Consider the following 15729-nt stretch of genomic DNA (forward strand, 5'->3'; position numbering starts at 1 on the left):
CAAAACCGGGGACTGTCCCCGGAAACCGGGGACGTCTGGTCACCCTACAGTGGGGATCGGTGTCATCCTACGGACGCTGACGTGACAACATTAGAATGAAGAACCTGATTAAACCCCACCGGGGTCGCCCGATTTGGTGCATTACAGTTCAGCTGAACCCAGGAAAGCTCTGTCCGTCTGTGGCATACCCTCCGCAAGATGGTCTGACGCTTTACTGAGGACTTTAAGTTTATTGAGAAACCCCGAACCGTAACGTAAGAGCTGGTTACAAAAAAAAAAAACAGACACAAACAATAAAGGCATCGGCTACATCACCATGTAGATTCAAAGCATTAGCATAGTTTAGCGCTAGCTTACAAGTCCGGCATTAGCCTCTTAAACAAACGGCTACAGTTGTTTAAAACTACTTTAAAACACCACTAACATATCATTTTTACAGTATTATGATAAATACTAACCTCCTGCCTCTTCAAAGGGGCGCTATCAAACATTTTATATTCAACTGTTTCTACTTTTTTCCGTTACATACGGCAGGAAGCTAGTTAGCGTGCCAGCGGGTGACTTTCCAAATAAAAGCCCCTTTTGATTTAGTACGGGAAGAAGACACATTAAAGCTATTTCTTCCATAAAGATAAAGCATATACTGGGTTATTCACACCATCATTGGTGATACTATACCTCCTCGCCTCTGGAGCACCTGGACCCCAGACTGGCCCCCCCTGCAGGCCCCAGCCCTGAGAACTTCAGACCAGAGGCCTCCCTCCTGTCTAACATAGCTTCCCTTTCCCCATTTTGGCCCTGGTGCTTAACTTTGAGCTTGACGTGTCTTTTTTTTCAGAAGACACTGGGTCGTCTGTCTGCGTGGAACTGGTTTCTGTTGGTCCGGCAGGAACGGAGCGGGCTTCGCGTGGACTCTTGTTTCTTGCCTGTCCGGATAGGTATTTCAACCTGTTTTTTTATTTAAATCTATTTTAAATTAAAACGTCTTCCTGTAGCCTGAAACTGAAAATAACACGCGAGTTGCGGCACGATAAATCAAGAAAAGACAAAAAGAACTAAAACAGGTTGATTTGAATTTGAGATTTTTTCACTTTTGTAAATAGAATAACAAATGCTAAAAGACTTAGACGTCGACTTGTCTTTATTGATCCTTTTGGGATGACTCCCGCGAGGATATTGAAAGTTCCAGCAGCAGTTTTCGCAAGAAAAAGAAATAAAAAAAATAGATAAAAAAAAGACAGTATAAAGACAACAACATAACAATGATAATAACAATAAGAACATTCGTCAAAAAAAACAAAGAAACGACCGTAAATTATTATCAAAGACTCAGTTACAGACTCAATAGATTGAAAAGAATGTTTTTAAGCATCTGATGACATGTTTTGTATTTTTTCATAACTATAGGTGTCAGATAAATGCAAAATACAGTCCATGTCCAAGTAATAGGGAAGTGTGTCAGTATTAGTACAGTAAATGTACTCAGTTACTTTTCGCCATTGGTTAACAGTGTTCACTAATAACTTTTTTTTTTTTTAAATTATAGTCTTATAGAATAGAACTGTAATCTTTAAATGAATGTTGTAATAAGATAGAAGCTCTAATTAGGCAACATGAGTGGATATGTTAAACTCCTGAAAAAGTTGATGCGCTCATTTGGTATTAATGATCATATTTAGTGAAGTCATTGTGCAGGGGAGTCCTCAACGACCCCTATTGGTCCGCGAACCCCATCTTGAGAACCATGTGGCGTAGACAGTGGTTTGTCATGTCTCTGGTCTTTTTTAGATCCTCGGCTTTGGGCTTCATATGTGGAATGTGTGGAGCGCTTCCTGTCATCACAGTGTCTGTCCGGCGCTCTGCGCGCGGCACCATCTCTTCCTAAAGGACTGAGGGACCCTGGGGTTGGGGGGGGTGGGGGGTGGAGGGGGGCTCTCTGCCGTATCTTTCAGACACCAGACAACGTGTCGGTCCAGCTATGAAGACAGAGCAGAGCTGTGTGGAGACACTCCGGGGGGTCGAAGATCCGCTCCAAAAACCGGCGCACGTGGAGGAGGATGCCCCGGAGAAGCAAGACGAATGCAAGTACGTGGATTTGGAGTTAGAGTACGTGAACACAGGCGGCCTAAAACCGGAGAGAGACTGTTCTTTTGGTGAAGAAAACCGAATGTCGGTCCTTGTTAAGAGCAGCGGCGCCGGAGCTTCGCGCGTAACGGAACCAAACCTGGATTTGGCGAATAAAAACAACATTGACACCAACAATAAGGAGGATTCTGGAGATGGGGAATGTGCAGAAGATGTCAAGCAGGGTCCCTCTGATTCACCTCCGCCATCACATCTCCCTGGTCTCAAAGCAAAGTCGGATGATTGTCTCAAATCAGAGGAAAGAAGCGAGCGCGCCATTACGCAGCCAGAGGTGTCCAAAAAGGAGGACGACAAAAACGCAGCAAGAGATGAGGAGGATTATATGAGCAGGAGGAGCGAGTCGGATGATTATGAGGAGGATGATGTTAGTTTGGTGCTTTCCGACGATTGCGTCCTGTGCGTACCGCACGATGAGTCTCATTACATCACAACGCACGAGATCCAGCTCTCGGAGCTCTCTGACCACGAGGAGGGCCACAGCCTCGGGGCGGGCTCATCCGGCTGGGACATCGGGGATGACAACCAGGTGTACTCTTTTGTCGATTACGCTTCTTTCGCCGGTGATGGAGCGGTGGGGGAGAGGGGGGACGGCGGCCAGCCTCGCCCTCAGGGCGCAGCAGCAGCAGCAGTCAGCACTCTGCTTGAAAGTGATCCGTGCGACGCGGCCAAGTTCACCAGCTCAGATGAGAGTGTGTCAAAGCCCCAGCAGCACCAGCAGCAGCGCAGGGGCAACGGCGCGGGACAGATCCACCTGTCAATCAGAACCACTTCTCGAGCTATAAATGACCCCGGCAACGTCCAAGAACGGGGAAATATCATTTATCATGCAAGGCGCTCCGGGGATATGAGTCGCTATGTGTTCAGGGGAGTTGATGGGAAGGCAGAGACGTTGTGTGACAGGGCCAAGTGTTTCATTGCCGCGCCAGGACGCTTGCATTTTGGCCGCAAATTGCGGGGGAAAGAGGTGACGGAGCACTCCAGCGGTGCGTCCAGCGCTGTCAGCGAGCTGGACGACGCTGACAAGGAGGTGCGCAACCTGACGGCCAAAGCCTTCAAGAGCCTGGCGTATCCTTACTTCGATGCCATTAACTTCAGCACCTCCAGCGAGTCATCTGCGTCAGAGCACGGCAAAGGGTTAAACAGGTGGTCCACGTTTGTCGACCTGAAATATGGCAATGTGAACATGTCCCGGGGACTGGACCAAAGTGTTGTCTCCCATCAAAACTCAACGGCCTCATTTGAAATAGCCAAAAAAATAGACAACAGGTTGACAGGTTATAAGGGCATTGCACTGGCAAGCATCAAACCGCCCACCAGTAAGATCTTCACTCTGAATGGCAACCCCCACAGCGCATCCACACAGTCATCTACACAGCAGATAGAGCTGATGGGGGAATTCAGTCAGGGCCACAGTGGGGTGATTAGACTCACAGAGACTCTGAATTTTCGTTGTAATGTCAAATCGGGAATGTCAGGGGGTGAAAGACACACTAACTTTGCACAAAACGCTGCGGGATCACGTTCCACAGATGAGGTTACCAACGGTTTGCCAAGCGGCCAGAGGAGAGGGGCCAGCAAGTCGCCTTCTAAAACCATGGAAGACACACACAAGAAAGCCATATTCGCCTCGAGTCTGATCAAAAATGTGATTTCTAAGAAGATGCAGTTCGAGCAGGAGCGCAAGATGGAAAGGGGGGAGATAAGCGAGTCGCATCCGACGCAGTCTCCGGGCTGCGCGCACCAGGAGAGCGACGGCCACAGGGAGAGGGGCAGCAGGGAGCTGCGCAGACAGGGCTCCAGGTTCTCCGAGGGCAGCTCTGACTACACCATAATGTGCGTGGATGAATTAGGGGACATATTGGACAGCGGCTCGTGTGATACCAAGAGCGAGTCTCGGAGACAAGACTCGGCCGCTCCAATCAGAGACTTTACACCAGAAACTAATTTGAAACCGGGCAAGGAAGCTGGAATCGATACTAAAAAAGGCGCATTGGATGCGTCTAAAAGCACACTCCTTCGCAGCCAAAATAGCGCGTTCCGATGCTGGAAGGACGAGGAGCTAGGGTTTCAAAAGGATCCTAAAAACGATAAAACCCCGGTGAAGTCGGCTTCAGGTATCGAGGACGACGGCGAGGGGGGTCTTTCCTCAGCGGGAAGCGGCAAACTGACTAAAATGTCCCATTTGTTTGTGCCAAGCATTCAACTGCTGTCCGGCGACAGAGAAGTGGGACAGCAGCTGCAGAGCAGGACTTATTCTCCATATGGAGAGAGAGAACTGCGCTCTGACAACACCTTATACATGGCAGGGTCCAGGAATGTGGCCACATCCAAATCTCCGGAAATTAAAATTAATTTAAGGAGCGTCAGAGACAATAAAACGGAGCCGTTTGGCGTTTCCAAGCTGCGCGCTCCTAATATAGGCTGTAACGCAGCCAGCCTCCACAGAACAGATGACTTCAAATGCCAGGCGCTGGCTACAGCTCTGAAGGGTGAGTCGTCAGATAAAGTTCCACATTTCATGGTTAGAGACATCAGAGATAATAAAGGAAAGCTGCAGACGCCCATACACCAAGTACGAGACGTGCGTAAATTGGTTAAAAGTTCCTATCACTTTGTTTCTTTGGATAACAACGAAAACAAATCCAGCTTTTCATCTGCTGACAGACATACAGAGCAGAAGAAGCAAATAGCTCATCGAAATCCTAATTCTGTGTCCCCCATAGTGATCAAATATCAGTCTGTTAATACAAATAGTCATAGTAATCCTACCGAGTTATCCAACCTGGACTCGGGCAGGTCGTCTCCAGAGGGCGCCAAAAATGCTCCAATGCAAAGTGCAGCAGGAAGAGCCCCCGTATGTAACGCCGGTATTTCCTCAGATGGACTCATTGGATTGAGAATTGAAACCAGAACAGAATCAAAAGCGCAGGAAAAGACGTCAGACGTCACCGATAAGAAACCTGAGTCCAAAACGGCGAACCTGGGCGCTCTGGAAAAACTCCAGGCTGCTGTGAAAACCATGGAGCAGCTCTACACGTTTGAAAAAAATGAATGGAAAAGAAAGAACGAGCCCCAGATCCTGACAGACAGCCATGTGCTTTCAATGATAGCCAGTGAGGAGCATGGGGGACCTGAGGAGGACGGAGCGAGGGGGTCCAACATGGACAAGACAGTCAGAAGAGACTCTTATCCCAACACTGACAAGACGCCTCCAGCGGTAGCCCCCGGCACTGACAGCCTGCTGAGGCGAGGGGACAAAGACACCCCCGTGGTCTGTCCCAGTGGCCGTGATGACAGGCTGGTTGCTAGGTCAATGCAAGCCCCTAGCAACGCAGGGAACAAAAACACGTTCGGCCTCGGCTCCGGTCTCCAGGCCTCCGCATCGGCAAAGCCGAACGCCATGGCGCAAACCCCTTTCAGCACCAAACGCTTCCTCCCAAAGTCCCAAAAATTGCCGACGTCCTTACAAATCAGCCAGACGAAGCAAAGTGGATTTAGAGAAGCTGAATCAAAGGATGTAGGGGGGCCCACGCAGGAGCTACTGAGCACCTCAGCTGATAACGAGAACTACCTAACCATTCCCCTCAAGTCCCACGCCACTAGCACCAAACAAGCCTCATCGGCCGATAAATCATCAGCGTACAAATTTACCACCCAGACACAACCACCCACTCAGTCAGGACACTGGGGATCCGGCGCCAGGGTCTTAGAAGACCCCAACCAGGCCCCTGAACGCTCCAGTATTGTGATGGATACACGCTCACCAGATACCCCTTCTGCCACCATTTATCACTCGTTGCCGTTGGGCATGTCCGCCAATCAGCCTCAGGTGTACTGCTTCTCTCCGGCAATCACCCCTGCTCCCACCCTGGACCCCTTCCAGGCCACCCAGAGGAAGATGCTCCTGGATCCCACCACTGGAAACTACTACCTGGTGGACACCCCCGTGCAGCCGGCCACCAAGCGCCTCTTTGACCCCGAAACAGGCCAGTACGTGGACGTGCCCATGCCGCAACATCCAATGACCCCGGTGCCCATGCCGATGTCCCCTTTTGCCCTCAGTCCAGGAGCATACGGACACACCTACATGATCTACCCGGGCTTCATGCCGACGCCGTCCGTGATCCCGGCCCGGACGCTGGTGCAGTCGCGCGTGTCGGTGCAGTCGGAGGCGGAGAGCGGAGAGAAAGGCTCGTCGCAGCGGACCGAGGGCACGTACATGGAGAGCCCCTTCTACATGGCCACCGGCAAGTCTCCCCAGGCGGCCTACAGGGCTCCACAGCAGACCACCACCAACAGTCCACAGCAGGGCTTCTCCAACGTCAAGCAGCCTGTCATCAGCATAACCTCGCAGCAGGGCCACCGGATCATAGCGCCGCCCTCGTTCGACGGGACCACCATGAGCTTCGTGGTGGAGCACAGGTGAACGCCGGCTTCCCCGGACAGGTGAGGACCTCTGACTGGGTTGCTAGGTCAGTTGGGATGTTCGAGGTAGACTGCGTAGATGAGCGTTGGAGTTATTAGACAAATGAATTAATAGGCACAGAAGTGATATTCAAGCAGGATAATTAGCAAAACAAAGAGCTATCTGAATACCAAAAAACTAATATATAACCAAAACAAAATCAAAGACAAAAAGTGGGAAGACCCCCTACACAAGACCCCCCCCCTCTCTTCCTGCTCTGTTCCTTCTTATTCTAATAGATAGCATTATTACTTGAGATTGAGATAGCAATGGAACATGTATTGCAGTTGTTCAGTTTTATTCACAGTTTATTAATATCACGCTGTCCAAACTGGATTCCATCACTGTTTCTGGTGATATTTTAAAAGACACACACACACACACACACACACACACACACACACACACACACACACGATACATTACATGATAATCATACATTTGGATGTTTTAGCTGGTTGAGGTGCAGCTTACTTTACATTACTTTAAATGCGATTTGGTTGTTTAATCAACAACATTGCATCATATTTAATTAACCCGTCTTATGATAAATCATAAACTGCAAAAATACCCAGTATCTATAGCTGTCGGAAAAGAACAAAGCACAATATTTTCCTTGAAATGTAGTGGTAATACTCAAATAAAAGTAATACCCTCAGAGCAGTACTTGAGTAGATGTGCTAAGTTGCTTTGCGTGATATTGCTGATATTGATATTACAGTGTAATACTGCTCATGTAAGCAAAATAATTTGGTGTAAGGTCAGTTCCCTCTTTTCCCTAACTAACCCTTCCTCTGTTTGTCTTGATCAACACATAAATACTTCACGATAAAAAGTTGCATCATGAAATAAAAACAGACTTTGACGAAAGCCATTATTATTAATAATAATATCTTCATCTGTTTAATTCTAAATGACATGTTAGGTCTCCACCAGTTTCATTATTTCACAATTCCATTGTGATATTGTTTATTTGAAGGCTTCTTGTATTATTTATTTAACAATATCTTATTCATTCATCCATAGAGGTCCTCATCTAACCTAAAAATTCCTATATGTACATAGTGAATTAGTGACAATTTAACACCTACCCTGAAGGCAACTTCAGGTCATGTCAGTCTATTTATGACTTTTCTAGTATCACGTCATTAAGTATGCAACCAATCATCCAATAGGATTCAACGAGCATGCAAAAGGAAGACACACCATGTGATTGAGTTTGCAACCTCAGCAGGCGCTACAAGCTGGGGATTGTGCATCACAGCAGAGGTATAGAAGATTATATAGATATATATATATATAGTTTATTTAACCTGGTAGACCATTGGGAAGATGCAGATGCAGAGTGCAAAAGAGTGTAAACACATATGATAGCAGTGGAGGTGAAGATGTGAAGAACTATGCAAAGGGGGCGTGGCAGAGATAATGGAACAGGGCGTGCAAAACAGTGCATGAATGATGGAGAACAGTCAGGGATAGACAGGAGCTCAGACCGGGTCTTTTGTAGTTCATTCCAGTCATTTTGCAGCTATGATATAAGATTATTCAACGGCTTTGAGTGTGTATGGTGGCCATAGTGTGTGCCGGAGTGAAAGGTCAGACGGTGGCAGGTTTTCTTGTTATGTGTGTACACGGAGTGCTTCAGCTGCTGCTGGACGTCAAGAAGCTGCCTGGCAGCTCGGAGTCGCAGCGGGGTCGACGGGCTTTTTATAGGACCTGTCATTTAAAGACGGAGAGAGTGAGAAGCCTGGTTCACATGGCCTGTGATTAGGAATTACATAAACACAACATGCCACACAGGAGCAGGGCATTTGGAGTTCCCCTTCTCGTCTGAAAGCCGCATACCTTAGGGCTCCGTTATATTTCTAAAGAAATGTGATAGCCTGTAGTCTGCTAGGCTAGAGGCTGGAGGCTGGAGAAATGGGCTTTTGGAAGGTAATTGAAATCTTACAGAAGGGGTGCAAAACTGTGTGGGTTCAGTTTTGCACCCCCCTCTGGAAGATTTCAATTACCCTCCAAAAGCCCATTTCTCCAGCTTCTAGCCAATGAATAATGGTCATGTACCTCAACAACTATAAGGTTGTGCCATTGATTGAGTACAGCAATGAACTTCCAAGTTTGTTAAAAAAAAGGCAACCAAGGGGAATCAGTAGAAGTCAGCGGGAACTCTTTGGGGCTCCAGGGACCAACAGAGGAGTATTCAGGGAGCCAGGGGTTCAAAACACCTGAAAATTAGATCATCACTTAGAACAGAAAGTTCTTCTGTGGAAGTGTGTAACAAGCAAATACAGAATTGGGCATGTATCAATGTTTTGAACCTACATTAGGAGTTATGTCACTAAATTTGACAGTCAACTCCAACTGCAGTTTTATGGAGACTAGGGATCCGAGAACCAGGTGGGAGTACCAGGTGGACTCATTGTAACAGGTGTACCTAATTCCTCTTAAATAAGGTCTCTGCATTTCAAAACATCCTCAGTCCATGACCCCAATTTCTAAATCATGCTTAAACTAGCCAGACTTTTTTTTTACATAATGCCACATGATTATTTGATGTGTATATATATATATATTCAATTAATAGGCATATTTATTTACTCATGTGTATTTATTTATGTTAACGTCACAAACCCTAATTTAACCCGTCCCAAGACGAGGGTGCTGTCAGCAGGCACTAGGCTTGCAAATGTCGTAGCATATACCGTACATTTTATGAATTTACACATTTCTGTTGGAATTTAATTTATACATAATCATTTCTTTAAGGTTAAGATTGGCATACACCCGTACAAAAATGGGATTTGTCGGTGCTAACATTTTGGCCATGCTTCTAGACGACTCATGTCCTTCTAAATGAAACCAAATTCAGCAAAAAGCCCCGGCGACAATATTAAAAGAATTTTGTGATATGAACGTGCTGTGCGTTTTAAAGGTCCCATGGCATGAAAATGTCACTTTTATGAGGTTTTTTAACATTAATAGGAGTTCCCCCAGCTTGCCTCTGGTCCCCCAGTGACTAGAAATGGAGCTAGGTGTAAACCGAGCCCTGGGTATCCTGCTCTGCCTTTGAGAAAATGAAAGCTCAGATGGGCCAATCTGGAGTCTTGCTCCTTATGAGGTCATAAGGGGCCAGGTTACCTCCCCTTTCTCTGCTTTACCCGACCAGAGAGAGAGAGAGACATCATGGCTTTCAAAAAAAGCAAAGTGGTAGTTGGACAAAAGAAGAAATTCTCTCAAGGGCAAGCATTTAGTGCAACAGTGGCGAGGAAAAGCTCCCTTTTTGGGAGAAACTTGGGACAGACCTAGGCCCTTGCTAGGTGGTGTCTGACGGTGCCGGTTTGGGGGGGGGGGGTTTATAACAGTTACTAATAATGGACTAATGACTGAAGTTTGGTAGTACTCCCCCCCCCCCCCCCCCCCCCCCGGCAGTCTCAAACTATAACAGCAGAACTGAGACCTGGTCCAAGAGTCTTTAAATGTTGGTAGATGAATCTGACGAACATGAAGAGAAGGGGTCCCGTGTCTGCAGTGAAACAGAATCCAGCCATCTACTACTTAATGTAATACCAGTACTTTTAAAACAGCCTGCAGACCGGGAAAGAGTGATAACTAAATATTTTTTTTAACCCTTGTGTGGTGTTCATATTTTTGTTACACAGCGTGGACCCACCACATTATTGGGCTTTTAAATCAATACAGCCATAACAATTTATGTAAAAATACTTAACATATGTTTACCTTAGTGCCCTACTAATGATATATACATATATGGTTCATATTTTCCATTTACCCTTGGTGTACCATGTGAATAAATTACATTTTGGGTTTTTTAGCCAAGGCCAATGAGGTTGAGTTAGTGGAACAGTAAATAGTATAATATTCCTTTTTAGTAAACATTAGAAAACGGGTCCCACAGACCCGAACACCACACAAGGGTTAAAGGGAAATTTGCACATTTGCAAGTGGAAGTCGGTGTCATAAATTCGTTAATTCGCGAGTCGAGTACATGCGTTCATCACACACACATTCGGTGGGGAGTGTGACCACCGTCCCGATGTGCACCACTGAGACATTTGACACGTGGACACTGGTCCAAACAGTGGATTCGGGTTTTTAAAGGTGTGTTCTGTTTGGGTTTCTCGGTTTCTAACAGGGCCGAACCCTGAGGGATGCCGCCTGCTCTGGCCTTCTGGCTCTTCATTGGTTCTTCCGTTGGCAGGAGGCGGGACCTGGGATACATTGGCTCCTTTACATTTCATGTCTCACATGAGCAACACGATGTGTATAAAGTATGTATTTCTTAATTTGTAACATCACATTGTACAAATGTAAAGACTTAATGTGTGGGCCTGTGTTGTCTTTGCTAGCACAGTAATCAATCACTCCCTCCAACTCTTTGGTTATGTCACATTATGTAGTTTTTTTATTCATTTGTAATACGTTACATTTTACAACCCATTATTGCAAAATAAGTTTTGTTATGATTGTTATCCGTAACAGTTAACATCTGCATCTCTTGTATGTTGGATTGGATGCTATTGCTTTAAAATGCACATTTAACAAAGTGTTTTTCTTTGAACCGGGAAATATCACAGTTAGGTTTTCAAGCCTGCTGAATTAATATACATATACTATTGATGCAATGTGTGTGTGTGTTGAACTGATACAGTGGTAGGCATCCTGGAGATCTCCCATCATGCATTGGCCCTGCATACACCGTGAAGCAGAAGTTGTTAAAATGTTTAAAAGACAGTTCGTGTCATGGTTTAATAATTATTCCCTGATCACATGAAGCATAAAACCGGCCGATCCTTCCTCCGTCTCGCTGGAATTTAAAGATAGAGATCAGTTTTCCAAGCAGCAGAGGATGATGGGAGCTCTTTTTAGCCCCGTTTGACACGTATTTCCACGCGTGCCGCTGCTTCTGAGTCCTTCTTTTGACACCGACGTGTTGTTTTTGTACTTCAAATAGTTATGATTGTGGATCTGCTGGCCAGTCCATCCTTTGGTTATTGGTTATGAATCATCTGTTTGCTGCTTTATTGTCTTTAGAAAAAAACAACCCAGCGGCAAATATCATTTTATATTAACTGCAGGAACAATCACGTTGTCATGAGAGAACGCCACCACCTGTTTTGCTGTCGTGTTAAAAGTGTTTATTGTTGAAAGTTATTGTATGATATTTTTTTTTTTAAATCTTTTTCATATAACTGGTTCTCCATAGTAAAGTAGAGTGTGCATTCAGATTTGGGAACAAGTCTAAATTAAAGGGTCAGTCCGTCCAATATTCAGATTTTCTCTTACTGGTAGACAGACATGACACAAATTCTATCGGGGTCATATTGCGGAAAATATTTGAAAATAATACGGAAATCTGCTTCATAAATGATTGATACAGTGAGTGCACAGATTAGTAATTGTGTGCAGATTTCTCAGTCAGCCATTGAAGTATAATTAACAATCAAATAGGAATTGTAGCTTTCATTTAGCTCATACAATCACTTAAAACTACACTTAAATCAGTTTCTTTTAAATAAATGGTATTTATTTTGAATAACAGATGCATACGCCTGAACTTGTACTTTGAAATTTCCCCTAAACTACTGCACATATATGTCATTAATTTGATTTTACAAATCTGTGCACGTAGATTTTATGCATCTGTTTTCTTCGACCATATTACTCCAGAAAGGGGATGAAGCTGTTGACTTTTTCCAAAATGATGTATATGTTTTAAACGATCCCCAAATCATACCGTTTCATCTGCTTTAATGTGTGCTTTTCCATTTAACCACTGTAATAGTTGATAAATGAGAAAAAAATTGTATGTAAATTCATAAAAATCTTTCATGGCCTAGTTTTTGGGCTTGTTGCAGATCAGATCGCAGCCGTTATTGAACTTTCTGATGCATCACTGTCATTAAAGGACTCTGAAACAGGGCGGGGGGGGGGGGGGGGGGGGGAAGCGGAACCCCCCCCACCCCCCCGCCCTGCCGCTTTCTGGACAGGAAGTACTGCGAAGGGAAAAGAAAGTGGACGTGACACGAAGAGGAAAAAGGGAAGGAGGTTTGGGATTTTTTTGGAACGAGGGCTCAGATGTTGAAATGAAAATAAAGCGAAAATCGTGTCAAAAGTGAAAGTAATGAAGAAAGGATGACTTTTTGTTTCCGTTCAAACCCATCATGCAGTTGATGTTTCCTCGGATTCTGTTGTTAAACGCGTGAGCATGTAATAAACATGACAGCCTTTTGCAGATCTCTCTATTATGTCACTTGTTGATTATTGTTAATATATAACATTGCACCGGTGCATTCAGGGCGTGTCCAAATCTTTTGCTGGCTTGACCAGGACCAGCACGCCCAGAATGCACCTGAACACACCTCCCTGTGAGACCGGCACGCCCAGAGTGCACCTGAACACACCTCCCTGTGAGACCGCACGCCCAAGTGCACCTAACACCCCTCCCTGTGAGACCAGCACGCCCAGAATGCACCTGAACACACACCTCCCTGTGAGACCAACACCCCAGAATGCCTGAACAACACCTCCCTGTGAGACCGGCACGCCCAGATTGCACCTGAACCACCTCCCTGTGGACCAGCACCCCAGAGTGCACCTGAACACACCTCCCTGTAAGACCAGCACGCCCAAATGCACCTGAACAGACCTCCTGTAACCAACACCCCCAGAATGCACCTGAACACACCTCCCTGTGAGCCCAACACGCCCAGAATGCACCTGAACACACCTCCCTGTGAGACCGGCACGCCCAAGTGCACCTGAACACACCTCCCTGTGAGACCAGCACCCCAGAGTGCACCTGACACACCTCCCTGTAAGACCATCACGCCAGAATGCACCTGAAACACCTCCCTGTAAGACCAACACGCCCAGAATGCACCTAACACACCTCCCTGTAAGACCACACGCCCAGAATGCACCTGAACACACTCCCTGTAGACCAGCACGCCAGAGTGCACCTGAACACACCTCCCTGTAAGACCAGCACGCCCAGAGTGCACCTGAACACACCTCCCTGTAAGACCAGCACGCCCAGAATGCACCTGAACACACCTCCCTGTGAGACCAGCACGGTAAAGTAGCTTTGTTATTTTCCCCTTGCCTGTATACATTTTATATTTCATTCCATGTTTTACAGCCTTTAGATTGCAAGCTCCACTTAAGATATGAGCAAATGTCATAGTATATTAATTTGGAAAAAGTGATTAAAAAGTTATCATAGGGTTAAAAAGTCATAGCATATTAGTTTGTATGAAGGAAAAAGAGATTTAAAAAAAGTCATGAGAATCAGAAAAGGGTTAACCCGTTGAGTTTTAGGGGCATTTTTAGATATCTTCTTGTATTTTTCTTCTCAAGATATTTTAATATCTTCTCGAAATCTTCTCAGAGTGTTTTTAGATATCTTCTTGAATTCCTTGTCTAAGAGTATTTGTTTTTGGATATTTTCTTAAAATCTTCTAAGAGTATTTTTAGATATCTTCTTTTATTCTTGCATACTATATTACGACATTTTATCACTTTTTTTACATAATAAACTATGACATTTTATCACTTTTTTTACATACTATATTATGACATTTATCAATTTTTTACAGTACAAAACTATGACATTTTTATCACTTTTTTACATACTAATTACGACATTTATCACTTTTTACATACATATTTACGACACTTTTCACTTCTTCATTACTATGGACTTCATTTTATCATCTTTTTACATACTTATACTATGACATTTATCTCTTTTACAACTCTATTTAAATTTTATCACTTTTTTACATACTAGAATATATGACAGTTTGTATGCTCGTTTTTACATTCTATATTAATTATGAACTTTTTTACATTACTATGACATTTTTATACTTTTTACATTACTAATATTACGACATTTTATCACTTTTTTTACATACTATATATGACATTTTATCACTTTTTTACATCATTTTAAAAACTAGGACATTTTATCACTTTTTTACATACTCATATTACGACATTTTATCACTTTTAATATATATTATGACTTTTATCACTTTTTTTACATACAAAACTATGACATTTTATCACTTTTTTTTACATACTATAATACGACCTTGATCACTTTTTTTCATACATATTACGACATTTTTTACTGTTTTATCATTAATTAATACTATTTACATTTTACACTTTTTTTACAACTATACTTATGACATTTTATCACTTTTTTACATTCTATACTATGACATTTTTATCACTTTTACATACCAAACTATGACATTTTATCACTTTTTTTTACATTACTACTATTATACATTTTATCACTTTTTTGTTACCTATCTAAACTATGACCTTTTATCACTTTTTTACATACTATATACGACATTTATCACTTTTTTACCATATCACTATGACATTTTATCACTTTTTTTACATACTAAACTATGACATTTTATCACTTTTTTTACATACTATACTATGACATTTTAGCACTTTTTTTACAAACTATACTATGACATTTTATCTCTTTTATTAAATACTAAACTATGAAGTTTTATCACTTTGTTTGACGGACTATACTATGACATTTTACACCTTTGAGGAGCTGCACTATATTGGCTCCCTGGGTTTCTCATTTGAAGTTTTATCACTTTTTTACATACTGTACTATGACATTTGATCACTTTTTTGCATACTATACCATGATATTTTATCTTATATCTCTTTTTACATAGTACACTATGACAGTTCATAACTTTTTTACATAATATACCATGATATTTGATCACACAGTCAAATGCAGGATGGGTCCCAGAGACCCACAGGCCGAGGTCGCAGTTGTAGACGTGACGTGGAATGAAACAAGCCTGGGTCCCCAGGACCCGACGTCCAAATCAAAACGTCAAATAAACTGCATGGGTCCCCGTGACCCGATGGCCAACACAAGGGTTAACAAAAATGTGTGAAATAACTGAAAACATGTCTCATGCTCCAGTCTTATATTTCCAGTACCCCCCCCACCCCCCTTTGTTTTGGGTACTGCTTTGCACACTCTTGACATTCTCTTGATGAGCTTCAAGAGGTCGTCACCTGAAATGGTTTCCCAACAGTCTTGA

At 43.8% G+C, this 15729-nt stretch overlaps 2 protein-coding genes across 3 annotated transcripts in view; one reads left to right on the top strand and one right to left on the bottom strand.

Moving 5' to 3' along the window:
• Window positions 1-9373, bottom strand: part of hacd4 (3-hydroxyacyl-CoA dehydratase 4) — a 24986-nt gene extending 15613 nt beyond the window's left edge. For both annotated transcript variants that reach the window (XM_032510987.1, XM_032510988.1), the window contains exon 1: window positions 9360-9373. The gene's annotated coding sequence lies outside the window, so the exon portion shown is untranslated. The remainder of the gene's footprint in view (window positions 1-9359) is intronic.
• cunh4orf54 (chromosome unknown C4orf54 homolog) lies at window positions 1928-12550 on the top strand (the record flags this gene model as incomplete). The annotated part of the gene is given in 2 exon segments (XM_032510951.1): window positions 1928-6591; window positions 10764-12550. A coding segment is annotated over 1 exon segment (4593 nt). The 3' UTR covers window positions 6572-6591; window positions 10764-12550.
• Window positions 12551-15729: the final 3179 nt, after the last annotated feature.

The sequence above is a fragment of the Etheostoma spectabile genome, unplaced genomic scaffold, assembly GCF_008692095.1.
Source record: "Etheostoma spectabile isolate EspeVRDwgs_2016 unplaced genomic scaffold, UIUC_Espe_1.0 scaffold302, whole genome shotgun sequence".
NCBI classification, from domain to species: domain Eukaryota; kingdom Metazoa; phylum Chordata; class Actinopteri; order Perciformes; family Percidae; genus Etheostoma; species Etheostoma spectabile.